This window comes from Anopheles ziemanni, chromosome X (assembly GCF_943734765.1).
Source record: "Anopheles ziemanni chromosome X, idAnoZiCoDA_A2_x.2, whole genome shotgun sequence".
In the NCBI taxonomy this organism is placed as follows: Eukaryota; Metazoa; Arthropoda; class Insecta; order Diptera; family Culicidae; genus Anopheles; species Anopheles ziemanni.
The window spans coordinates 2,704,190-2,729,749 of record NC_080707.1 but is presented as its reverse complement, the minus strand read 5'-3'; the positions used below and the strand labels follow the sequence as shown (position 1 = coordinate 2,729,749).

The following is a 25,560-nucleotide window of genomic DNA, read 5'->3' as shown; positions in this document are numbered from 1 at the left end:
ACCGGACGGATCATTCTTTCGCTAAACCTTAGTGCGGAAAGACGTGTCTGAAAGCAAGTCCCGGATATTTGGCTCCTGTGAGCTGGAATAAAATCCTCTATTTAGCAGTTTGTGCGCAGTTGTGTGTGATTTTTGATGTGACTTCGAAACGTGAACGGAAATTAGCGTGTGTCAAACCAGCAGTGAACATTAAATTTACGCGCGTTCGCATGTGCGGTGTTTAGGCGAAGGCGTCGAAGCGAGTGTGGACGAATGTTCCATTATCCGGCCGGCGTGTTGGGCTGCGTTCCGGTTTGCTACGACAAACGATAGACATAGAAGTAAAGCAAGCAGAAACCAGTAAAATTAGGATCAGTATTCGATTGGTTAGCAAGAACTAATAAGCCGGTTTTTGAAGCACCATCCATCCCTGCCCTATTCGATATTTGGTGGCAAATGTTCGAATGCTAAAATTACTACCCGTCCGTCAATAGTAGGCAATTGTGTTTGGACAAATCGTTGGAAAGGCTAGCGGCGGCGCCCGAGAACACGCGTGTGCGCTCTTAGGTATTGGTGGTCTCTCCGGCCCAGGCGCTACGTTTTTGACGGCTCGGCGCTCGAGCACGCAGTTGTACATGCAGGAAGAGGCCAGCTGCAGTCCACGGAAGGCTGCCTCTGCTCTCGACCGAAGCGACGACGACTCCATTTGCCTTTGAGCCAGTACTACGCAGTTGTGGTATGCTGGAAAGTCTTTCGGGCTTTCGGTCGCTGTAGCCTGCGGTAGTCGAAGAGAGGAAGAAAGGAAGGAAGAAATAACCGAGTGCGCACCCCCCGTCCCGTTTTCTTTTCCCCATCCTCCGGCTTGGGTCGTTGTGGGTTTCTTCTTCCTCGCGGTATAGTATGCGATAAAGGCAGTCGTCCCGTAGGATCGTCGTAACGGCCGTGTCTTGTAGGAGCCATCGTCGAGGCTTTGTTCGTTTGGTGGAACGTCGTGTTTTTCGTGGTCGTCGGACTGCACACGTTCGTGCGTAGCGTGCGATAAAAGACCGGTTGTGGAGCGAATTCTACCGATCAACCGAAAATTTAACCGACAATTTCCTATCAACCATCAAGACTAGCAATAGCTAGAAATAAGAATTATCGAAATAAAAGACTGCTCATCCGCCCCACCATCAGCGGCCGGACATTTTGTAGAGAATCAGATTTTTTCAGTTCCAACGCGAACAGGTAAATATGATTGTTTTGAAGAGTTATTAATGTTGGTTGGGGTTGCGCGCACGATAGAGTTTTTAAGATTGTTTGAGAGTCTACCTGAGTAATAAAATAATTGCAAATTTCGCACGTCGGTTTTCTCCTGCTTCCCTTCTTTTACAGTAGACGTCGTTTGTGCATATAGATTTTGTTAGGAACCTCCGAGCAGAGAAAGTTTAAAACCATGGAGGACGACTCTGCTGCAGTTGTCGCAAACGGGGTTGGTGGTGGCAACGGGCCATCGCTTAATGGCAGCGGCGTGGAGGCGGCAGGTAGTCCGCCGTCGTCGTCGGGCAGTCCACCGTCGAACGGCGTGAACGGCGACGATGCGCTGATGAAGCGACCGATGCTACCGATGGAGGGTAGGATGAAGAAGCGCGTGCGCCGTTCGTCGGTGCTGGTCGGTCGGGACAGCAACGGTGGCGGGACTGCAACGCTCGGTGTCGCCGGCCGGCCAAACTTTGTCGCGCCGCACCGGAAATGGAAAAATTCGCGCCACTCGCGCACCATATACGGGCGCGGCCTGCCCAAGAAGGGGGGCGCCGGCGGTAAGGGCGTTTGGGGGATGCCTGGGTCAGAGGTTTACGATGAGCTGGACGAGGACCCTAACGACCCCAACTTCGACATCGATGCGTACAATAGCTCGCACAATGTCGAGCTGAAAGAGATTGTGCCGCAGATGACGGAGGAGGAGTTTGTGAAGAAGGTGGAGACGATCATCCACGAGTATTTCGAGCACGGGGACACGCACGAGGTGGCGGACGCGCTGCTTGAGATAGTAAAGCCGGAATGGAAGGCACTCGTCATCAAGACGATGATCGCCATCGCTTTTGATCACAAGCAGTCCCAGCGGGAGCTGACGTCGATGCTGCTCTCGGATCTCTACGGGCGGCTCGCTACGTCCCAGGACATTAAAGATGGTAAGTGTGTGCTGTATAAACCAGCCAACTCCTATCACACTAGGTTGTCGAAATATGGTACATATATTTCCATTCGAAGAAGAGGAGGTTCGGTTTAGGGAACCGCAACATCATTTGAAGAGAGCACATGTATATATTTGTTATTATAATGTGAACTACGTATCTTATGGTGTTTGTGTGCGCAGGTATCGAACTACTGCTGGCGGACTTGTCGGACATTATGCTCGATACACCGGACGCGCCGAACCTGGTGGGCAACTTTATTGCCCGCGCGGTGGCCGACGACTGTCTGCCTCCGAAGTACGCGTATGATTACGACCGGGAGGAACTGGATGGGCACGCGCAGGCGGCACTGATGCGTGCCACCGCGCTGCTCAGCATGCACATGAGCTGGGGCCACCTCGACAACGTGTGGGGCGTCGGTGGGGCGCTGCGCCCGGTGCAAACCATCACGCGGCAGATGCTGATGCTCCTGCAGGAGTATCTGGTGTCGCGCGACCCGATCGAAGCCCAGCGTTCGATCAAGGAGCTCGAAGTGCCGCACTTCCACCACGAGCTCATTTACGAGGTAGGAGAGAGTGGAGTTCTCACTCCTTTGTAACATTATTTACCGTTTGCATCTTTTGCTTTCTTGCGCTAACCGGTTCCTATCTTCGCGTGTTTCACCCGGTGTGTACAGGCCATTATCATGACTCTTGAAGCCTTTAACGAGTCCAAAGAGATCGCCATGTGTGAGCTGCTTCGCACACTTGACAGTACCTGCATCGTTTCGCCGGACCAAATGGAACGGGGCTTCCGGCGCGTCTACGAGGACCTGGCCGACATCGTGCTCGACATACCGCTGGCGTATTCGATTCTGGACCGCTTCATGCAGCGCTGCCGCCAGGCCGGTTCGTTCTTGAGCGACAACCTCATCAAGGATATGCCTACACGGTAAGTGTTTGTTGCCCTAAAAGCTTTACAATATTTTTCCCTTGATTCTATTTCTGTTTGTCGATTTATACACTGTTGTTGTTGGTGTCTTGTTATTCCGTTTTGTTCAAGTCCAAGCAAGTTTGTCACTTGGTTTTTATTTCCATTAGCAAGATGAGATGAGATCTACATTTTAAACACACTTCGTATGCCGGTTGTGTGGAGATTAAAAATTAACCGATTTGTTGGAACAAATTAGTTTCAAGAATATCTTCATTCACCGTCGCTCATAAACAAAGCTGTAGCCCAATAAAGCTGTCGACAGACCGAGGAGGTGTATCGGAGAGCGATGTTGCCGGAAATAAAATCTCTAACCGAACCGCCTGTGGCCGGGTTTGGTGTGTTGTTGGCTCCGGTCACCGAAAAAAGTGTGGCCTACGTGCCATTTCCCTAGTAGGCACTCCCCTCTCCGGTGGTACCGCCGTGTTTTGTTTTCGATTTTCCTCGACCGCTAGGGTGTACCGGATGATGTGTGCGATGCCTTGGTGTAGGGGAGGAGAGCAGAGAGTATGCGCACGACTTTGTTGGTGTGTTTGTTCGGCAGCATACAACACCCCACAACGACCCATGATGTAATAGCAAACAGCATAGAGAGCAGGTCAGAGCGAAACAGAAACAACAACAACCCCGGCAAAGGCAAAACAAAAACAACTTTCGAGTTTCGATGGAGGAAGAAAAACACCCTTAAAATGCTTCTCAAAGTCGTCTGCAATGTCGTCGCAAAAGCGAACGGACGTTTTAGAGGCGCGCCCTCTTACTCCTATCGTTCATGAATTCTCGTTTTGGTTGGTGTTGTTTTCTTGTTTCTTTTTTTTGTGTTTGAACATGCACTTCATTTTACTTTCATTTGAGAAAAATACGTGTCCCAAAACCTCCAACACATGTGTCCGTATCTTTCGCGTACTGCGTTTAGTCTAAGTTACGGTCAGAAGAATCATTCAATCTAACATTCGTTCTACCTCAAATGGCATATGTTTTCTTTCATGGGTTTCCCTTTTGGTTTTTTTTGTTGCCTCCTTCACGCATCTAACAGACACACACATACACACCCTACCCCACCACCATGTCACGCCCCGGCGCACGGGAAAGATGGGGGATGCCCATGTTGTTTTTGTTATGATCGGGCAAATTTTGGACAACGACGCAATAGAACGGCCCGCACGCGCCTTCCCGGCACAGGAAATACACACACTGTGTTTTGTTGTGCTGCTGCTGCCTGGTTGGTGTTGTTTGCTTTTCTGTTCCGGCCTTGATTTGGCCTTCGGGGATGGTCGGTCCCCCCCCCCTCCCCTATCCTACCCCTCCCCTATCCTACCCCTCTCTCTATTCTGGGAGACACGTGTCACGCACAGGATTTTCGGCTTTCGTGTGTTCGGATGACTCAAGGTTAGATTGCACGGATAGGAAGGAGGGTAGTCCCCAAGGGGGGGATCAGTGGGGAAAAGGAGACCAGGGTGATAAAACGAGATCGTAGTGACCGAGGCCAAGATGACGATGGATGATTGGGGGGTGTGCGGCCGCGGCACGGTTACATCAACTCGGTTTTCGTCAACAACAACGCAATTGCTCGCTGCCCATTACTACTTTGATGAGTAACAATATAAAACCAAAACAAAACACCGACCAATTATTTGATACTATTCGATTATGCACACAGTTTTCGGTTGGCATTTGACGAAAAGAGGTGGTTTTAGTTTGGATAAGTAACATGAGGACACCAAACGTGTATCCAATTTTGTGAAAGGTAAAGGTTGAATCCCGCGAATTTGTTTCGACCCACATTCTTGAGCCTAAAATAATCCATCTTGCAATGTCACTTTTGATGTTACATTTCCGCCATTATGAGCCGGAGCAGTACTATGAATTTGATGGTCTTATTTAATCCGGTTTTCAAAACATTTGATTGTTTTTTATTATTGTTTTCAAAGAAAGCCCAGTTCTTCCTTCGTTACTGGAAGTGCGTGCGTGTGTACGTGAGGAGTTAGTCCCCAACATCTCGCATCGAACCAAAACATTATTTCGCTTCGAAGAAATATGCTCGAACGCGTTGTCACGCACGCGCCCAAGCGCGCATGTTGGTGGTTTCCTCTGGCAGGAGAAGAAGAGATATGCGGTACACACATACACACACACAATCGCTTTCCCTCTTTTCCCCCTATATGCACTTATGCGCCCTGCTGGAGCAAAACAGAACAGAATCGCGCCGGGTTGGGTCGGTTCCCGGGCCCTGGCTCGTGTTTTTTGAAGGTCAACCTGTCCTTGGGTGTACAATCTCTCCGTTGGTATTTGCTTCTTTCTCTGTCTCTCTTTCTGTGTGGGCATGGTTTTCCTTTCCGTTGTTTTTACTTTTTTTTTTGGGGGGTAGAAGATACAACGCACTAAAACGCAGTTCGTTCATGAAAATGGTGGAGGAAGGCTACGACAAAACCGTAGAAAAGATCATAACAACATTCGCGTCCAGTTTTGCAATAGACGCCAATGTCCGGTAAATCTGTAAAACATGAAAGGAGAGTGTTGGTTAGAGCAACCAGTGCTGCATCAACAAATATTTGTCGAAGCAGCTTCTTTTTCGCTCATATTGTTTACTGTTTACCTTTCGACTGGTTTATACATATTAAAAGTAGAAATATAATCTATATTTTATCTATATTTTAATGACCAAAAACGTCTAACCTAGGATGGTAAACCGATCCCTCGCAATCAAAGCCTTCTGGGTTGTTTTATCAAATAGAAAACATTCGTGATACATGCTTTACAGAATAGTGTATGTGTCTAAAGAAAAATGCTCCTACCCGACCCCTACCAAGAACACAGTCAACAGCTGCTTCTCTAACACCGCGTCTTCGGATTGGGAGAAGTTTTTCTTCTTGCTTTGCACCACACGCCGCGTTGCGTAATTTTAATTCGTCTATCTTCGAAGAACGAGCCGAATATCAAAAGGGGGAAAAAGGCCTCGGTTGAATTCGGCGACAACAACAAATATTACGCAACCACCCCAATCCAAACCCCGCCGGAAAGAGGGTTCTCTCGACGTGGTTGTTTTGTGTGTTGATTTAACAACATGAACAGTGTGTCAGAGATAGCAAGGCACCACCAGCACCTGTGTGTCCATTCGGTAGTGCTATGTGTTCTTCTGCCCTTGCATACGATGGATGGCCGGCAATCAAAACATCATAGTTCTCCTCTCCCTGGTTCAAATCAATTTGGGCTGCTGATTTGGTAGAAGGGGGAGGGCGGTGATTGTTGTTTCTATTACAACACCTCGGACAGTGGGTTGCGTCCTATAATTAAAGCAATCGCTTAGGGTACCATCAAAACAAAGTATGTACAACATATGTATAGAGATGGGAGAAGGTTGTCTGTGGTACAGATGCCACTAAGAACGAACTGCTTACCAAAACATTGTTGCGTAACGGGTAGCTTAAGGCTTCTCTTCAGTATTTAATCCTCCATTCAACTCCTGTACCATGTACTTTCAATGGTGCAATAATTGGCGTTATCGGATGCGGATGATTGTAATGGCGGATTATTACACCAAGCCAAACAGCACACGAGAAAGAAGCAGGAGCTGCGTTGTGCTCCTAGCCCCGAAGGTCAACATTTATCGGTAGCTAATATACATTTGTGCAACAAACCACCCCATATCGCGGGGTAGTCTGAAACGTATTTCACTTTCCAACGTTTTGTTGAAGCCCACCTAATAAATATTACGGCAACAACTATATGGGGGTTGTGTTGCTGCTCATGTGAAGACGTTCCGTTGGGAGGGAAGGGTTGGCCACATATACGCGGTGTTGGCCAGGCTCACTGTTGTGGTTGTGCGATGTGTGCAGCTTCATCATGGTTTCATGTTTTGTTCATGAAATTACGCCGGTAACGATGGCGGGGCCGCGGGGGGTCGGGGGTTACGTTGGTAGGGCAAGCCTTGTTTTGTGTTTATTTTTATCGCCATTTGCCGGTACCGGTTTTTTCCTTTGCGTGTGTGTGTGTTTATGCACGGAAGGGAATCATCATGTTATGGTCATGAAAACCTGTTCGTTCCATCGCTCTGCTTTTTTGCACTGTTGTGCATACACACACACACGGGTCTACACATAAACATTCTACAATCCAGTTCGAATTCTAATGGCAATCAGAGGTTTTGATGGTGGTGTCGCTGTCGAAATGCGGTTTCTTCGCATATGTGTTCTTCAATTGTTGTTTGTGTAACTAAAAAGGAGTGCAAGTTACACCGCACAAAGCGACGCCTTTCACAAGTTAAATAATAAAAAGACCGACTGGAAGATGGATGTTGGTTGTTTTTAGTAAGAAAAGGGCAGCGCAAAGAGGCGGATCGCGGTGTTGGCACAAACACACGAACGCCAACATCCGCGAACGCGGTTCCGCGAGCCCCATCGCGAAAGATGACAGCAAGCACGCACACGAATACACAGGGAGACGACGCCTGTTGTGTGCGTTGTTTTCGCTAACCTGCGACGCAATAGCGCCGCTTTGCTGATAACAAACTCCCTCTCTTCCTGTCCCCAGGGGCGATTTTTGCGATAATGTTTCTATTCTCGTTTGTGCTAGGCCAATACATTGTAGTGATTAGATGAGATAAGTGTGCTGTACGTGCCCCACGCCGTGTTTGCCGGTTATAATTATCGTTATTGATTTTTTTTCTCGTTCAAACCACCAACACAAAATGAAAACCAGTAAAGGGGGGCCTCAACATGGATGAGGTGTGGTGAGAGCACATTGGGTACGAAGCTTCATCTACAATTGCACGCCAATAATGTAATTTAATTAATATCGAGTCCAATAAACACAGTAAGATTCCTCGAAATTGAATTATAATTATTTGATTTTGAGATGAACAGTATTTCCCAACATTCGCATTTTGACTTCAGAAATGAAAAGTTAGATACATATCTTATTGAAATCAATATGTTATTCAAAATGTACATTTGTAATCATTTAGATATGCCAAACCCCCACTGGTCTGCAGTGTATGGACCACTGTGCGGTGACGCCTTACTACATAGTAGGGGCACCCGGGGGAAGGAAACTAACAAACCCGAGTGGTTGCTATACATACATCGATTTGCTCCTAAGCCGATCCGGTTTAAACCAGTTTCATCTTGGTTACGGGTACATGTTGTTTTTAGCCGATACCACACCACCTCTTACCTACAAACCCGAGGGAAACGAAATTGTGACACACCCTTCATCAATCATAGAGTATGAATGAAAACGCCGTCGAGAAGAAGACGGTTATCAATCCTAGTGCCAAGCGTGCATGGATGCCGGAGTGGTCGTTGTCACGTTTCGGGCGTTTTACACCCCATTCAGCGGTTCTTATGTTGAATATGATAAGCACAAAAAGTTATGTTTAATGCGCAACAGTTAGTTGAAAATACACAACATGTATTCCTCTTTGGATAGTTTCAACCGAATTCATGATTTCAAGCCGCTGTTTCCCATCAAAGTGTTATACGAAAGTTACACCTGGCATTAGCATGTTACAGAACTGCAGCAGTTGACTGATTATTTTCTCGCTTTTTGTTCTTTATCTCTTTTTAGAGGCCGCAAGCGCTTCGTCTCCGAAGGCGACGGTGGTCAGATTAAGCAGACCAGTCTCTTACATCGTGATATTTAATGTGCTGTCGACCGACCGGAATCGCCAATCACAACACCCCCCCAACCCCTCAAAGATCATCATCACCCGCAGCACGATGACGTGCAACACACAATACAACGCATGGCAATGCAAACCGCCGATAAATCCCAGTGATTATGGATGATACTATTGAACTAAACCAAAAAGGAAATTGGTCGACGGAGAAAGAGCCATGTTGTTGGGACAAAAGAGAAGATGAAAACGTTTGGCATGTGTTCTTGGCCAAGGATTTAGGCTATTATTTGGCTACGGATGAAGAAAAGAAAGGGAAGGCGCTTAGCGAATGAATTAAAAAAGCTTGGAAATTGCATCCTGGGCAGAAAGAAGAGAAGAGTGAATTTATAAGAACACGATCACGAAAAGTCACAGAGCGTGCGGATAGTATTTTTTTCAGCGATCACAATCGCGTTTCCTACACTTTCCTTAGGCATGTAATTACTTCAGCACTGTGTTTGCAAACAAAACAATCGAAGGATAGTATCATGTTTCATCTTAACAGTTCGCTCATTCACACAACGCATGGATAAAGGTAGTAGTCATGTGTGAAAACTATCATTTCAGCAGGAGATAGAAAATCAGAGGCGCTAAAGGGAGATGGGAGGGTAGGAAAGGATACGTAGGAGGATCCGAGTCGGAGATCGTAGTCGCATTTTCTCCTTCCTGATTTTGACTGTTCAAGGAACAGTCTGTATAATTAAGTTTTCATCTTCATGTTATTTAGCGGATAGAACTCGTTTAAAAATAAGTCATTCAGAGCTTTTCGAGAGAGACACTACAGGCAGGAATAACGATCATCGCGCAGGAAGCGGACACATCATGAGAAAGTGGGAAGAGAATGTTGCGCCAAATTCGACCAGGATCTTGAATTAACGGTTTTGTGTCTAGGTTTTTTTTCGTATTACTACTACACGTATAGTGTGTTTTTTTCCAACAATGGTTGTTCTTTTTTTTAGATTTTTTGTTTGCCATTTCACGCCATTATTGTCTTCTTTGAAATGGTTTTAAATTTCATTTGCTTTTCAATTTTGACTGGTATTGAACCTTCGCGATCATGTTATCACTCAGCTTTTTTTTATTATCTTACAATCAGAACCTTTTTTCTTAATACCCTTTTTTCATTAATCACTATTCGATTTGAACCCGTTTCACTTTTGCTACTTTCGAAATAATTCGCCAATTTTATATGCATTTTCTTTTATTTTTAATGGAAACTAAACTGATTTGATAACTTCAGAACTTTGAGTAATTTTCAGTTTGAACCAGATAGTACTACAATCTTCAATTAACACACACTTTGCACTTGGCGAAGATAAAAATAATAATAGCGCTCGTTTGGAGATGGTGCGGAATTCAAAAGGCCTCGGAAAGGTAGCAAGCGGTTTTGGTAAAAAGTCGATGGATGAGAGAAGAAAGGTGTGTTTCGGTAAGAAGCAGTTTTGGGAAAGAGAACGTCGAAACGATGGAATTATGTTTTGAAAGGATTGAAAGGCAAGACAGGCATGATGAAACAAACGGAAGATTAGGATCAGAACGAAACTGCTTAGGAGAGGAGTGCGTATAGAATTAACAAGAGGAATATCGTTTTTTCCTTTTCGAAGCGAGGTAATAATAATGCGTTCACTTAAAAAGCCTCGAAACATGAATAGTGTGAGCCTTTCTCGAAACCATTTACTAGCTTTTCTATGAATTCGGAAAGAAGCGAAAATTATACGTATTCATTTGTCACTTCCAGTTTTTTTGAACGTTAAATACATCAGAATTTTGAAGCTAGGAAAGCAGCAAATGGGTAAATGTGTTTCCTACAAGAATGTCCTGTACACGCTGTGCAGTCAACCATGATTTATTTTATTCCGAATTTGCATATATTTTCCCCAACGCAGCTTTTTTTTTGCGGCAGAAAACAGCAGAAGCCGGCGATTTGGAATGAGAGTTTGTTGTGGCGTGCATGCGAAAAGCTTGAAAAAAATTGGAGACTCGTTCGGAAATGATTCAAAATATTGATAAATCGGAGCAATATTCAAGTAGTAGCCCTCACCACCTTGACGTGCGTGGGTAACGGGCAGGCATGACCGGAAGAAGGTCGTTACGCCAAGAACCAGATTCAAGTGGCCACTATTGGAGAGAAAACGATTCATCAACCAAACCGTTCGTTTAACCTTCCTTGTTCCACGTAGATCAGTTCCGTAGATTTTAATGCTCTGTTTACCGCGCCTGTACTGTAATAATAAAACAAAATCGCGAATGTTACAGATGTGGTCAGACGGTCTCGTTATAGTTAAGCTCTCAGGGCACGAGAAGAAGACGGGGGTTAGCTCAGGTTAGCTTTTTCAGGCGTTCGTTCGAGAAGGAAAAACTGTAAACCAACAGCATAAAAAAGGTTTTAGCAAAATTTATCCTAGTTCGCAAAGAGACGAATTTAGCCACTTACACAACCCATACGTATGTACGGATAACACGATTTGGAAAACCCGTTTAAATAGAGACCAGTCCCGAAACTAACAGGCAAGATTCGCATAGCAGAGCATGATGGGGTTTTTTTGGAAAGGGCGCGAGCAACAGTCAATCCTGAGCATATATACATACAAATATATATATATTATATTTAAACAAACACCCTTATCACCGTCTCATCCAGGCGTCATCCAGCATGCTATCTATGTTTCGTCGCATGCATTAAACACAACAATACACACACACCTGAAACTAACATTTAAAGCATAGACCCGCATGGGTTTTATGACGGTAGAGGCCATATGTCCTCACATTTAATCGATTTAAGAGAGTAATCATAAATGGATAAGAAAAAGATAAACGACTAATAAAAGGAAAAAAAAACATGAACTATGAAACATTATCGAGCGTGTCGTGCGTTATGTTTATAACTCCGAACTTGAATGTATGAAGTACTTTATAGTGCCAGCTCGTCGAAAGATTAAACTCAACGCATATTTCATAAAGGTATCTGGGACTGCAATTGGCAATTTCACTTAACGAAGAACATTCTGAAGGCGTAAAACACAAGTAAGTATGCGTTTCAGATCGTTTTAATGCAAATAATGTTATTCTAGAACGGGCCAATAGGATAATACCACCGTTCAAGAATCACACACTCGGAGCCTGCTGCTATGTTTAGGTAACGAATTTTATTAATTACACTCTTTAACGCGGTTACATGCTTGTACGCTGGCATTCCTTCGCTTTCCCTACGTTGTAACGATACAAATTCAAACGCGTTTAACTTCACTGTTACTAAACCCTGCTACCAAAAAACGAGCTCTAGTGGAGGTCTGGATCACAATGCCCTTTTTGCCTATTGTACTGTGTTCCGAGTTTAGTGTCGCTTAGTTTTGGGACCACCTTTTGCTCCCTCTCGTTCACATTTTGATGCGAATGCGGTTCAGCTTTCGGCTGCAAATGCTTCGGTTTACTCGGTTCGTGCAACTCGTATGAATCGTCGTTTCAAGCAAGAGTACTTTTCGAAAAACTTTTCCACCAAAAAACCCGTTAACGTTTTAAACTCTATTGCTTGTTTAGCATGCGCGCGGTGGAAATTCACTGCACAGAACATAAGGTAAACGCGAAAAAGAGTAATATACTAAAAGAGCTACCACATGAACATATGAAGACTTATGCTAAAGTCTTACGACTCTCGAAATATGTGTACCAATGTTGTTGACTGCATTACTTATATTGTCGAATCCTGCTTTGATTTGCATTTATGCCTTTGGGAAGCGCCTCGGAAAAGAGAAACAATGCCTTTTAACTAATGCTGGCTAACTTTGCCAACTAGTTGCAATTTAGTTGTAAATTCTTGGTAATGATATGAGATTCTGTAGCAGCTCGGTATGTGTTCTTGCCTCTGTGATTCTTCTTCATTTGTTTAGTAGCTATATATAAAAAGATAATCTCAATGAAAGCTGCATTGTGCCGTGTTCACTTTTTTTGTTGTTGCAGATTACATATCAAGCCAAAAGTAAATATACAAAAGATTGAAAGAAAAAAAAACTATCTCTAATAAAACGGTAAAATCCAATCCTTTTGGGCGAACAAGTCATGATTATTCTATCCCGATACTTCCTACAACATACGACTTTCTTGACCCGTTAACGTTGATGGGTTGTTGATTTAAAGAGAACAACTTGTCGCCCACCCTGAATGTGAATCTTCCGTTTACCGTGCTCCACAAAATGCGCAAGTTTGATAGTATAGAGAGTTCCGCTGTCGACCGTCGCGAAACTAAACAAACCAATCAAAGTCATAAATTCTTAGCGTACACGATATATGTTGTTGAGCTACGGGTTTGCTTGTACTATGGTTATTATAAATCCTTACTAGTACTACTATTATAGTCGTTATTTCGATTCGCACGAAACGAAAGGAACATTTAAAAACGAATCTCGCAATCTCTGACCTTTCTGGTGGACCATCATCATGGGCCGAAAAGAGCATTCTCCTCCGATGGTTTAACCATTCGTTCAACCCTCACGCTTTGTCCTGTGTTGAATTTTCTTTCCCTGTAACAAGTGACACCTTTGTGTTCTCTGTACACTGCCAGCGTAGCCTAAGAATCGATGAGAAAACCCAAACAAACAAAAATGCTCTCGACAAAAACAATGAACCTGGCCTTTTTTTAAAATAGGTTTCCTCATGTTTTTCTTTTTGAGTTGGATATTTTGAATTGAAATAGGTGCAAATGGAACAACGTAGAAATAAATAATTCGAGCAGAGTACCGAGCAATAAAAAAAAAAAAACTAAACCTTTCTACGTGTGCTTGTTCCTCTCATATCTGTTCAGTTTCATCGTCTAACGAAAGCCAGCGTTCAATTAATTCTACCTTTTTTTTTAACTGCAATTAATGTCTCTACGTAGGCTACATTCGTCAGCCCAGCCTCAGTTCGGTTTCACTCTATACCAAGGTAAATTGCAATGTCTGTTTGAATTGTCCTTCACTCTGCTTTTACCTTTTTCTCTGCGTTCGGCTTCGGATCAACATTCGGCTGCGCACGGGCTACGGTGCATAATATTACTACAACAGCAAGCAGCAGCAGCATCAGCAGCAGTCTCTCCTTCGCTTTTACTTTCTCTTGTGTTCATCCCCCCCGTGGTTTTGTGCTACTTATGCGATAAATGTGTTTGTGTGTATGCAGCGGAAGCCGGGAAAACGCCAATCCTCTCTCAAGCTGCTTTTACACCCGAGCGGGTGGATCCGGTCCGTCGCCGGTGGCCGATGACGATTGTCCGCCCTCACAACCTGCTGCGGCGGGTGCAACCGCCGACACCATCTTCTTCTGATCGTCGCTATCCTCGTCCGAGTAGTCCTCGTCGTGCGTGTGCGTGACGGAGCGGGGCGTTTCTGGGCGCGTGTGTGGCACGGACACGGCCAGCAGACCGTCCTGTTCCTGTGGTATAAGCTAAAACGACAGTAAAAACAGTAAACATACAATTTCGCTGTTAAACTATTGTCGTGATCGATTGAGAATGATTTTAAAAGTGAAAGTAAAACCGCTAGTTCGTGTTTGAACATGTTTTGCCACAACTTTGCTTTAGAAAGGATTGTTCCCTATCGTTCTAGGCAATGTTTTGTATTGTATTATGAGTCCAAAAATCAACTATTCAAAATTGTTTAAACACCGTCTTCATTATGTTGAGTTGTTAGAGAAGGAAAGCATAGTGGTTAACAAAGAAAGTTTTCTTGGATGAGTTTGAAGTAAGTGTGAGAATGTTAGAACCAGTTTCTTAGTGGGGTACGCAATCTTACCCGTGTCAGTTCCTTCGATTCGTCACCACCGACCAGATCACCAAGCTCGTCAGCGAGTTCGTGTGGTGCTAGCATGACACTGGCTTTGGCCATCATCTGTGAGGTGGTCAGGGAGGCCAGCATAGCTGCTGCTGCTGATGCAGCACCCTCCACCATCGCAGACTTGCTGAAAAGCGAGTTGGTTGCCGTCGGAGGCAGGCCCGAGGTCGAGGGGCCGAGTGGATTGGCTGAGCCGCCGATGGCACGGGGTGGCCGCGAGCGCTGGATCATGGGTGCATCGAGCGTGAAGCGCTGTTCGTGTGCGACCGTCGACTCGTGCGGCAGCAGCATGGCGGGCGCGCGGAACATGTACGAGAACGGGTAGTACATCAGGTTGAGGATGGTGGCAGCGTACAGGTCGGCGTACCGCACCACCTGGCTGGAGAAGAACGTCTGGCGCGAGCCGGAGCGGAACAGCGAGCCCATCATGCCGTACGCCAGGTCCATCTTGTGCGTGACGTCCCGGATCGCGGTGCGCACCGAGCGGATGTCCGGCTTCTCCTTGGCACTCGAGTCGAGGTTCTTGTACAGGTCGCCGAGCCGCACGTCGAGCTGCTGCAGCTCCGCGAACAGCTGGCACTTGTCCGTCCAGACGTGCAGCTCCTGCACCAGCTCCGGCACGATCAGGAACGTGCGCCAGCCGCGAATCTTCTTGCTCTTGAGAATGTCGCCGAAGATGTGGTCGCCGATGTACAGCACGTCCTTACCCTTCGCGCCGATCAGCTTGGTGAAGACGTCACAGGAGCCGCCCGAGTAGATCTGGTTCGCCTGCAGCGGGCCCATGTGCGTGCCGACCTTGAGCGCACCGGTGGTCGTGTCGACCTGGCGCAGAATGGTGCCCTCGCCGAAGAACAGCGGCTTCCGGGCGTCCACCACGATCGTGTCGAAGTACGTCTTCCAGTCCCGGTGCGGCTCCTCCGGTTTGGCACCGTGCGGGAAGTCGAACAGGAACGTCATGATGCGATCGGTGAAGTTGTAGTCGCTGTTCGTGAGCAGGAACAGCTTCGCGCCCGATTCGCGAATGCGCGACAACACCATCGGCAGCCGCTCGTCTTTCTTGACGTACTCGTCCAGGTTCTGTGCGTGTGTGAGAGAGAGGTTTGCGTTAGTTGTAAAACGGGCTCGGGGCGGAAAGGGGGTTTCGACCTCACCTCAAGTGTTTTCTTCTTCAGATCGCCATAGATGTGCACCCAGTCGACGGCACCGCGCACATCCTGGAAGATCGACTTGAACGACATGAACAGCTCGCCGTACTTGACTCCGGTACGATCGACCTGCTCCGCGTACTGCGGCGAGTGCGTGAAGAAGTCGACCAGGCACGCGAACAGGTACGTCTCCGGCAGGTTGAACAGCGTGTTCAGCACGTACACGCGGCTCTCGTCCAGCTGCAGGAACTTGTTCGGGTACAGTTCATACACTTGATGGCTGGGATAAAACAAATAAAAAAGATAGGTGAAAACTCGAGGTAGTTTTGCCTTTCGCACACACGCGAATCAACACTCACTGCTTGAGGAACTCGAAACCGTGCACACACACGAGGATGTTGCCGTACGCGTCCACCTTCAGCAGGTTGCCGTACAGCGAGTCGAACCAGAGACCGCGCACCGGAAACGACGGGTCGTACTCGAACTGGCGTATTTCGGCGGGATAGCCGAGGCTGACCAGCCGCTCCTTCACCAGATCGAACCCGAGCTGCTCGTACTGCGGCGACTTGTACTCCGCGATCGTGTAGTCCATGTCGAAGCCATAGAACTTGATGTTCTCCAGGTGCATCGAGCGGTTGACGAAGATCCTGTTCAATGGCGGAATAGACGAAAGGTTGTTTAGAGAATTTCTTGTCTTTGTCATTCTGCTTCTGTATCTATTTGTTCAAGCCTTCGGTGAGAGCGATATTTCCCTGCTTCGGGGTGTAATTGAGATGCGTTCCAACCAAGTTCCTCGTGGACATCAACATGCGATCGACGGTGAACTCTACCCGTTTGAGCTAGCAGTAATAGGAGCTCTTGGAATGTTACACCACCAGTTTATAAATAGCTCCACCCGCATTCCTGCGATCGATTGCTAGTAGTAGGGTGGAAGCATTGAACTTGAACTTCGACCCCCAAAGTCGGTCGGTGGTAAAGAAGCCATGAGATGTCGGAGGATCCTCTCAACCCGCCACAAATTAACTAGCACTTGTCACAAATTGTGACAAATTTGTGGATGATTGAATTATTGCGTGATCCCGCTCGTCTCGGGGGGCGGCGGTCACATTAAAAGCTGTTGCCGGACGCATTCCAGTGGAGTTTTTTTTTTAAGAGGGAGGGGGGCTACGTTAAAGATTAGAAACATAATAGGCTAGGCACATGGAGGACTTCCTGGTACGGTGGAAAGTACGCCTTGTTGCCAACCGCGATGAAGCTGATGCTGCTCACGACATTCAGCATAGCTTATCCGAAGTCTATTGTGGGCTAGAAGATGGAAAGTTCACGATCAAATTAGGGTTTGATCTAGAGTTCAACCTACTGATGACACTGTTCGGGTTTGGTTTGGAACTGGCCCATCACAAGCCAGTTGACGACGTGTAACCTTGGGCGGTACTGTACTTACTCCTCCACCCGGTGACCTACGATTCCGGTCGGGTCAGCGACGAACAGCTCGGGAATGTCATCCTCATCGTGGCTAGAAGACTGGCTGGAACAAATCGGCGATGCACAATCGCCATCACGCTCCGAAACATCGTCCGCCTTCGCGAGTGACATCGTTCCAAAAACACTGTTCCTTTCCCGTACGGGTAGGGCAGATGATTTATTTGTGCTAAGCGCACCACCACCGAACAACAAGTGTGTGCAATCCCATCCCAACACGCGCGACACACGACGGAGACCACGCGGTTCACCTTTTGTGTAACCAGCGACCGTCGAACGTTCGTCGAAATTCACTGACGAACTCGCACTGTGGGGAAGTGACTCGAACACTGACGTGTGGTGCCTTCCACTTGGAATGGGATTTGCGAAATCGTGGGGAAACTGCATCGAGGGATATGGGAGTAGTGATGCGGTGTGGGAAGCATTAGCAGCTGCCTGCCAACCGTCGCAGGTTCAACCCTTGCATGCATCGTTCGTCGAGTGCCATCTAGACCTTTTCATGTGTTTTTAATTTTGAAAGCAGTGGAGGACAATGAGACTCTTTCGAAGAATCGCAATGCCAGTAATCTCTGACACGTCCGATTTTGTACGTACACGGTATTGCGGATTTTTCAGATGAAAATCAGATTTAATTTTATCGGTTCGTAATCTTGACAGGTTTTTATCAAACCGATATTGAGACTTTTTTCTACGAATAATAATTAAATTCAACTGGCTTTCCTAGAATTTTCAAAATAACGTCAAACCACTGACCCGAGCCTTAGAAAAGGGTTTTTGGATTCCAAGGACACACTGAGGACACTTGTTTTACTTTTCCCAAACAGTTCCATAAAATTCCCGATCTTGGTTATACAAGCCGAGGTGCTAAACGGAGCGGTGGCCTAAGGGTGCTATTTCGCTTTTCAAGGGGTTGGATGCGTTTCGAATGCATGGAACGAGTGCAATTCAAATGACGATTAATGCATGACAAATTTTGGCAATTTTTCATACCTTTCACACGGTGAGCACCCACTTCCGCTTCGTTCGGTACTGTTAACTGGTATTTCCATTTATTTTCGTGTAGTGAAAAACAAAACCAGCAAACCGTTTCCACCAGCGAGGAAGTACCTGTTGGTCGGCGGCCAAGCTATCCGGGCGTGATGGTAATGATTTTAGCGAGAATTAATGAGCAGGATGCAGGGCGGACGATCAGTACGATTAAAATAACTCTTACGGGCGTGATTTGCGCCGGTTTTGCACAGTGGGGGGAAGGAGGTAGTATGATGAAACGATAACGAATATTGACCGATTGATTGCGTTTGTATTTTTATATTCAAGTAACAAATCAATGGGATGGGCAATATGCGTTACGTGCTTAAGTTCGCTTGTTTGAGTTTTTCCAATTCCACATTTTCTGACGATTTGATTTTACCAACTGTAAAATTTTGGATCGCTCCATATTGTTTTGTAAATTAATATTCTACAAATCAATGTCCAAAATCCTTTATAGCTTTGAATGCAAAAACAAGATCCAAACTTTTTCTCTATGGCGTTAATGTACAGTATTTAAATGCAAACGTAATACGCAAGTGTTATCGAAAAATATGAAGAATTACAAAGTTTTTACGTCCACACCTTTGCATTCGCATTCCCCACTGTGGTTGGTTTCAAACGCAGTATGAAGTGTACGTTATTCGGCGTTGTTTTTTTTTTTTGATGATGATGACCGTTCAGCAGCATCAAGTGGGAAAATGTGTTGCAATTGTGCGACATCAAAGGTTGATAGATGTGTGTATTTTTTTAAGTAGCTTAAGGGATGTTAAACGTAGCTTTCAAATGCAACGTGCACCGATTCAAGTACGGCTTCTGGTGTATTTTATTTTTGTTTTTCACAAGCTTCAACTCTTCTCCGACGCCGTTTCGGTGACCGATCGGATGCGATAGGATGTTGTTTAGACTCCCATCCCCTGTCCAACCTCCAGCAAAGCCAAAACACAGTGGCAGTGGCCCCCATAGTGGTGCCATGTTGTTGCCCCATGCTTTGTGCAGAGCATTGCACCTCGCATTCGCAGTTGCGGCGCAGAATAATCGCAGTTGGTAGGCCGCGTGAGAGATGTTTACAGCTCGGTTTGTTGGAGGGTTGCTTGTTTACGGTCCCCCGAAGCGAATGCGGCTGCAATGCAGGAGATGTGTAGCAAAACAAAAACGCGATTGGATCGAAACAACAAAATAACTTAGTCCTTAGTAGAAGGAAAACAAATGTCGCAGAAAACGAGGCTTGTGTTCTCCGCTCGTTCGTGCGGCGTCGCATTTGAGGCCAGGGGCACAACGCACAACAGTGGTTCAATCGGTAAACAATATTATATTGTCTACACAGTAGGACCAGTAGGCAGGACAGCTTTAGCCACGATGCTTCTTAGTGAAATTATTAATTTGATGAGCTTAAAGATACATCCTGTGTCTAAGCCAACATTCCGGTGGTTCCGGTTGATACCCAAAAAAACTCCCATTGTTTCAGGGTAGGTACTGCCAAGAGTGTGATTAGCGTCCAGCATGCATCATACCGTCCACTACGTGCACCCTGTTTGGCAGATTATGTGTAGATCACAACTGGAACACACTTGCGACTATCGGCGACGTGTGGTGCCAGGTTCCGTTATCAACTCGGGGTCAAGATCTTCTCCCTTCCCGAGCAGACGCTCTCGAGCGAACCTCACGGCCAACAACAAGCTTCATCTTCATCTACATATGATCGTCATTAAAATACCCGTTCGCCAGGAGCAACCTTATCGCCTGTGTCCCTTGCCTAGCGACTCACTATCGCCCGATGCAAAAATTAACGACCGCTACACACCTTGGTGGAGGGCTTAAAATAGTTGCAGCGAGAGGTTACAGGTTTATTGGACTGCGGTGAATGAATGATCGCTTCACTACCCGACTTTATTGCCGGTCCGAAGGAACCATGACCCGGCTCAAAGTAATCCTACGACAATATCTTTTAATTATATATAATCTTCATGCTCCAAAAACCGGTCAAAAGCATGGCGATTGACAGGAGATTTTTGACCGAACCGAAGCCGCAATCTTCAAGCGAAGTGCTGGAACCTTATCAAAATCTCCACGGCGGCATGTCTTCTTCTTGGCGTAACGACCTTGTTGGTCATGCCTGCCCCATTGAGGGCTTACAAGACTTGTTGCCTTGTTGTACGTGGATAGTCAGTCCTCTCGTACAGGGGAGGGTCCGGTCACGGTTGGGATTCGAACCCACGCCGTCGAGGTGGTGAGCCTCGGCGCTCATGGGCCGAATTTCTAACCGGCGCTACCGCTCGGCTGTCGCGGACCCCCCATGTGTCGCGGACGGCGGCATGTGCGTTGGGCAAATAAGCGCGTAAGATCTGGAGTTTTGAAGACATGTGTGATGGAAGTATATTTGCAACAAGCACGTAAACTACGTGCATGAATGTTAGCAGCTATACTTTTACAAGTGGCTCCATGAAACGTTAAAAACGGCACGAAAGTAGACCCAAACTACGCGCCTGACCTAGAATGGCAACAACGAGCAGCAGTGGTAATTGAATCGATGTGTTGCGGTGTTTGGCTATTGTGGCGATAAATCGAACCAAACCACGAAGACCACACGGTCCTGGGCGTCTTGGGTCTTGATTATTTTGACAAGCGTCGAGGAATGTCGGGCTCGGTGGATTTGAGGCCAAGGATAGAAAGTTTATTCCCTTTCGGATGACACTATCAGGAGGGGTCAAGTGTGTCAAGCCATGACACAGACAATTGGAGGGGGAGAGGGGGGAAAATGGCTGCTGGTGCTATGGTGGTGAAGCCAATGGGTGTTAAGATATACCGAGAGGGACCCTCGGAAGGACCGCGTGGAACCGTCCGTTTGGTTCCCCTTTCCCCACGATACGTACCTATGGCTAATCTCACGCTTGTAGCCGTACACGGGCTCGGCAAACGCGGGACCGGAAACACTTTCGTCGAGCGTTTGATTGGTGACCGGGGCGTTTGATGTGGGGGAGCCTGCGGCACGAGCCACCGTGCGGGACCCACCGGAGTTGGCACGCTTGCGCAGCTCGGCGGCGGTGGCCGGCGCAAGATGCGGCAGCTTGGCCTCGAACTCATCCTGCGATATGTCCGGCATGGTCGCTGGGTCGGTCGGGGACGTTTGTTTTCGTTTTTGTTTACGTTTATCTGTGTTTTATGTTTGTTTTATCGTGGAACGCGACGGCGACGTACGGCACTGCGTTTGCGGGTGAATAAGGGTCACAAAAATAACAACGATAATAAAAGCAAAACGTTACAAATATACGGCACGTAGGCACACTGTTGGGCACTTCCGTTCGCGACCGGGGGCACGACAACAATACGCCACCGATTGCTGGAGCTAGGAAGTGCGAGGTGGTGTGGAGCGCGAGCAAAGATTAACTTGAATGGCTGAACACACGCCGACGTTGACAGCCGTACCGACACTGACGCGAAACCGGAGCTGCAAACTCGACTGGAGGTGACCAGTGTGGGGCTCCGTCGACTACGGCACGACTATTACGACACACACGGGCGCAACGATAGAGGAAAGAATGACGCGACCGCGCAATAGAAGAACGGCTGGAGCGCTCAACGGAGCGCGCGTAATGGCGGAAGCGAGACGGTGCGCGAGACCGACCACAGAAGACAAAGCGAGCTGCGGAATGTGTGTGATGCTGCCGCGATCGTGCGCTTTTCGCTTTGTGACGGACGAGTAGCTTCACAAAACGACGGGGGTGACGACAGCAGGCACACGACGCACTTGTCGATATCGCGACCGACCTACGGAAGGGAACCCCACGCAGACGCCAGAATATACATTTCACCCTTCTCCGACGGGAGGGGGAATCCAAGGCCACGAACGATGGCCTCTCGTGGGGGGTAGGTAGAAAATCGGGGTCTCTATGCGTAAGCGTGCCGCTGGAATGTGATTTCGAGAGGGAAAGTTGGTTGGTCCGAATGTGGCTGCGTTTCCTTGATCCACGGCGCGAGTGTGAGAGCGGGAGGACAGTGGAGGAGGCGGGCACGGAAGTCTGCACGGATGGCGCCGATGATGAAGAAGGGTCTGCCGTCCTTCGCAAGCAGCCCAAACCTAACCCAAAACTGGCCGAAAACTGGCCCAAAACAGAGAGCGCCCCGGGGAGAAACCGGATGTGCGGAACACCCCGCTCGATACCTGCCTCTCAATACCCACCCTGCTCGGACCGGCCAACACAACGTGGACACACCAACAACAGCACACAAACACACAACAGCCAACGGAATAACAAACTTCTCTACACGCTTTCCCTTGCAGGGGAGCAGCAACAAGCGCACACTCTGCTTGCGTTCGAACGGGTGGCGGAACGGGGACTGACCGTGGATGGCCGACTCGAAACTGCACACACACCAAATCTGCGCGGGGAGGGAGTGGGACGCGCACGGCCCTTCGGCCATTGCAGCTAAGCCGCACTCTGCAGCAGAGACCGTCTCCACGTAGGTGGATTTCGTCGAGCAGAGTGGGAGGAAAAGATACGAGCTTGGCCAGCAATACGAGACGAGTGAAAGAGCCGCGGGACAGCGATAGACGAATCGCCCGGGTTGAGGCGGCACGAACGGGCGTTATGGGCGGGGGTGGGCAAAAGTGCAGCGCACACACACACCGTCCCGTGCTGGTGCATCCGATTGCAGGATTTCTCTCCGCCTCGCGATTGTGGTCGCCTCCAGCAGCTAACCCTTCGGGTGCTGATGGGAGGTGGTTTTTCGGGACACTTCCCAGAGCATCGGTGAAAACGTTGCTGAAACACTCCACTTTCGTGAATCCGCGTTGGTTGCAATAGATTATCATATAATCCTTATAATCTTAAAGGGCCACAAAAGGGTTAATTGATTTCGACCTCCAGAGCATAATAATAATTGCTGGAATAGGATCCGATGGCCGAAGTGAGTTTGGCAAGTATGACGTTCTCCCCCGAACGCTTCTGGAGACGATCGTCTATCGATTGCTTACGATTTGGAACAAATCTTAGTTTTCAATCGACCATTAACTATGAGGAATTCATTGTGGTTAGTTACTGAAATAAGTATGATTGGTTTGTTTATTGAAATCTCATTCCCATTAGAGAAGCTCTCGGTTATCGTTTTCGAAGCCAAACCAAATACATTGAAATCACAACGTTCGCGATAGGAAGTGATGGTATAAATTATCGAAATCAATGTGGTAAAAGAAAAATGTTCGGGCTGGATTATGGCCGCAGGGTCTAAGTACAATAAGCTTCATTCTCTGGTGGCGAGTTGGAACAAAGTGCCGTGAAGAGATAATTTTGTCAAACCCCAAGAGCTGGGGGTTAGCCAAAATTATTCAATTGATAGCGTCATTATCGGATCAAATCCGGTTGTTGTTATCGGAACGTTTATTGCCACGCTCTCGCGGCTCTACTGAATCGTTTTCTTTAGGCGAACATGAGCGTCTTCGCTCGATGCAACAACTGCGGCCGCGTCATGACGTCATAGTGTACGTTCCGTGCCTACGGCTTGCTCCATTTCGGGGCAACGTCACAAAGAGTTGTTATTTGTATCTGGGGTATTTAATTGTACCGCGTTGAACGGAAATTGCAAACAAGCCGCGCCGCAATCTGCACAGTGATCGATTGATCAGACCCATTGTCGGACGCGCTCTGTTGATAATCGACCGGGAGCGGTCGATTGCACCCGATAAAGGCAGTATTAGTGGTTGTAATTTATGACCTACAACGTCCTTGAGCTTCGATTTTAAAACTAAGCTAACTGGTTGTTGTTTGTATCCGCTTGTGGAGCGAATAAAAACAATGAATATTGCCACGCGTTGGCATTTTATAGTCATAGTCGTTTGATACATTGAACCCCATTGAATTGATGTCCAAACCTCTGGTGTCCTGGGTAACTTTTCGCTTTCTACCAACCTTTAAAATATAAACACCAATTTCAAAGGTTCTGCGGCTCGATAATGTACTAGGCGATGTTAACATAAAACAGTGTGAATTTCAACTCACCTGTGCTCGGCTTTGCGGTAATACTTCTTCACACTGTTCTCCAAAGACGGTGTATTAGAAACCCCTCCCTCGGGCTGAGCAGCATCTGGGTTCGGTGATGGTAGATCCGCCATTTGAAAAATCATTCTCGCCGAACGACCGTTTCTTCTTTTGTAGTGATTCTTTGATAGGTGAGGAGTTGAGCTGCAAAAGAAAAACAAAAATAATCGTTGAAATTGTCCCGTTTAAGGTTACATTTGCTGTTTTAATATCGTAATTTCCTTTCTCGTGAGCCATCGCTAGGTCTCAGTGTAAGCATGATATGTGCTTAAAGACAATATGTTGTAGGTAGTTTTACTTAAAAATATTAAATTTTAAACACTGTATGCAACGACAACTGCATCAGCAATCGACAAACAAAGATAAGAACACTACGATAGTGCTGGATTGGCCATGAAGACAATTTGAAAGGCCAATGCGTCATCGTATGACGTCGTAACTGTTTATATCAGATAGTACGAGACGCAACTTGAAAATCTGTTGGCCCTTGCATTGCCTTATCGACGGTTTACTCACCAGCCTGGGACAGATTTATGACTCCATTAGACGATAACATACTGAGCGACACACAAAATGAAACCCTTGCAACTAAAAGCTACCGCGAAGTGTTTCATTAGTAAGCTTAAACGGAATAGTTTTGAGTAACTAACTTTGTTATACAATGTTAAACGATGAACAAAGAGACCCTAGAGCCATTTTAAGCCTTTCAACTATACAATATCAATTTGCACCGTAAACTTTTGTAGTGAATCGTTTTTGAGTCAGTTTCTTGTAATTTTTTAAAATTCATTTCTGAATCACCACCTACAGTTTAGTTGTTGAAACGCTGCGCGCCTCCATAAAATACATTTATGGCAGTCAGCACTCGTGTGGCCTTATCTTTTATCTCCCAGCGTACTTCGTTGTGATACTGATTCTTTAGAAGAAAATGCCTGCAATCCGCTATTTGTATCTTGTAGCAAATAGTAACCAAATGGGTCCATCTTATGCGCTTTACTTTTACAGCAAATAATATGTTTGGAGCAAAGTGCGTGCTGTCTTTTAGTCATGTCACTGAGTGTGCATTCCTCTGTTGACTCTAGCCACTCTAGCAAAAATGTTACATCTAAAAGATAGAATGAATCATTCAGGTCGATTCAATCGGTTTGAGTTGAAAAGTAAAGTATGTGGTACAGGCGGTATGGAGCTCAATCTAATTTGCTCTTGCTATGGATGATGAAGATGTTTTTTGACCATTCACATGTCAGTTCTAAAAATACATGAAAGTGTTTTTGCAATTACTAGTGACGG

At 46.7% G+C, this 25,560-nt stretch overlaps 2 protein-coding genes across 2 annotated transcripts; one reads left to right on the top strand and one right to left on the bottom strand.

Moving 5' to 3' along the window:
- Window positions 1–1,358: 1,358 nt before the first annotated feature.
- Window positions 1,359–8,790, top strand: LOC131291330 (programmed cell death protein 4). Its single transcript, XM_058320528.1, has 4 exons — window positions 1,359–2,150; window positions 2,336–2,718; window positions 2,830–3,083; window positions 8,685–8,790. The coding sequence occupies exons 1-4, from the start codon at window positions 1,415–1,417 to the stop codon at window positions 8,758–8,760; spliced, it is 1,449 nt and encodes a 482-aa protein (XP_058176511.1). The 5' UTR covers window positions 1,359–1,414; the 3' UTR covers window positions 8,761–8,790.
- Window positions 8,791–13,968: 5,178 nt separating this feature from the next.
- On the bottom strand, window positions 13,969–21,338 carry LOC131290515 (cytosolic purine 5'-nucleotidase). The gene is made up of 5 exons (XM_058319667.1): window positions 21,109–21,338; window positions 16,084–16,371; window positions 15,731–16,004; window positions 14,541–15,656; window positions 13,969–14,193 (listed from the first exon to the last, which is right to left on the bottom strand). The coding sequence occupies exons 1-5, from the start codon at window positions 21,336–21,338 to the stop codon at window positions 13,969–13,971; spliced, it is 2,133 nt and encodes a 710-aa protein (XP_058175650.1).
- Window positions 21,339–25,560: the final 4,222 nt, after the last annotated feature.

Bases quoted from the DNA above. Each gene is read 5' to 3' on its own strand.
- LOC131291330 (XM_058320528.1), top strand. From the start codon at position 1,415: ATGGAGGACGACTCTGCTGCAGTTGTCGCAAACGGGGTTGGTGGTGGC. The intron at 2,719-2,829 runs GTAGGAGAGAGT...CGGTGTGTACAG, and splicing joins ACCACGAGCTCATTTACGAG to GCCATTATCATGACTCTTGA. The intron at 3,084-8,684 runs GTAAGTGTTTGT...ATCTCTTTTTAG, and splicing joins ATCAAGGATATGCCTACACG to AGGCCGCAAGCGCTTCGTCT.
- LOC131290515 (XM_058319667.1), bottom strand. From the start codon at position 21,338: ATGCCGGACATATCGCAGGATGAGTTCGAGGCCAAGCTGCCGCATCTT. The intron at 16,372-21,108 runs GTACGTATCGTG...GCCATTGAACAG, and splicing joins AAGCGTGAGATTAGCCATAG to GATCTTCGTCAACCGCTCGA. The intron at 15,657-15,730 runs GTGAGGTCGAAA...ACACACGCACAG, and splicing joins TGAAGAAGAAAACACTTGAG to AACCTGGACGAGTACGTCAA.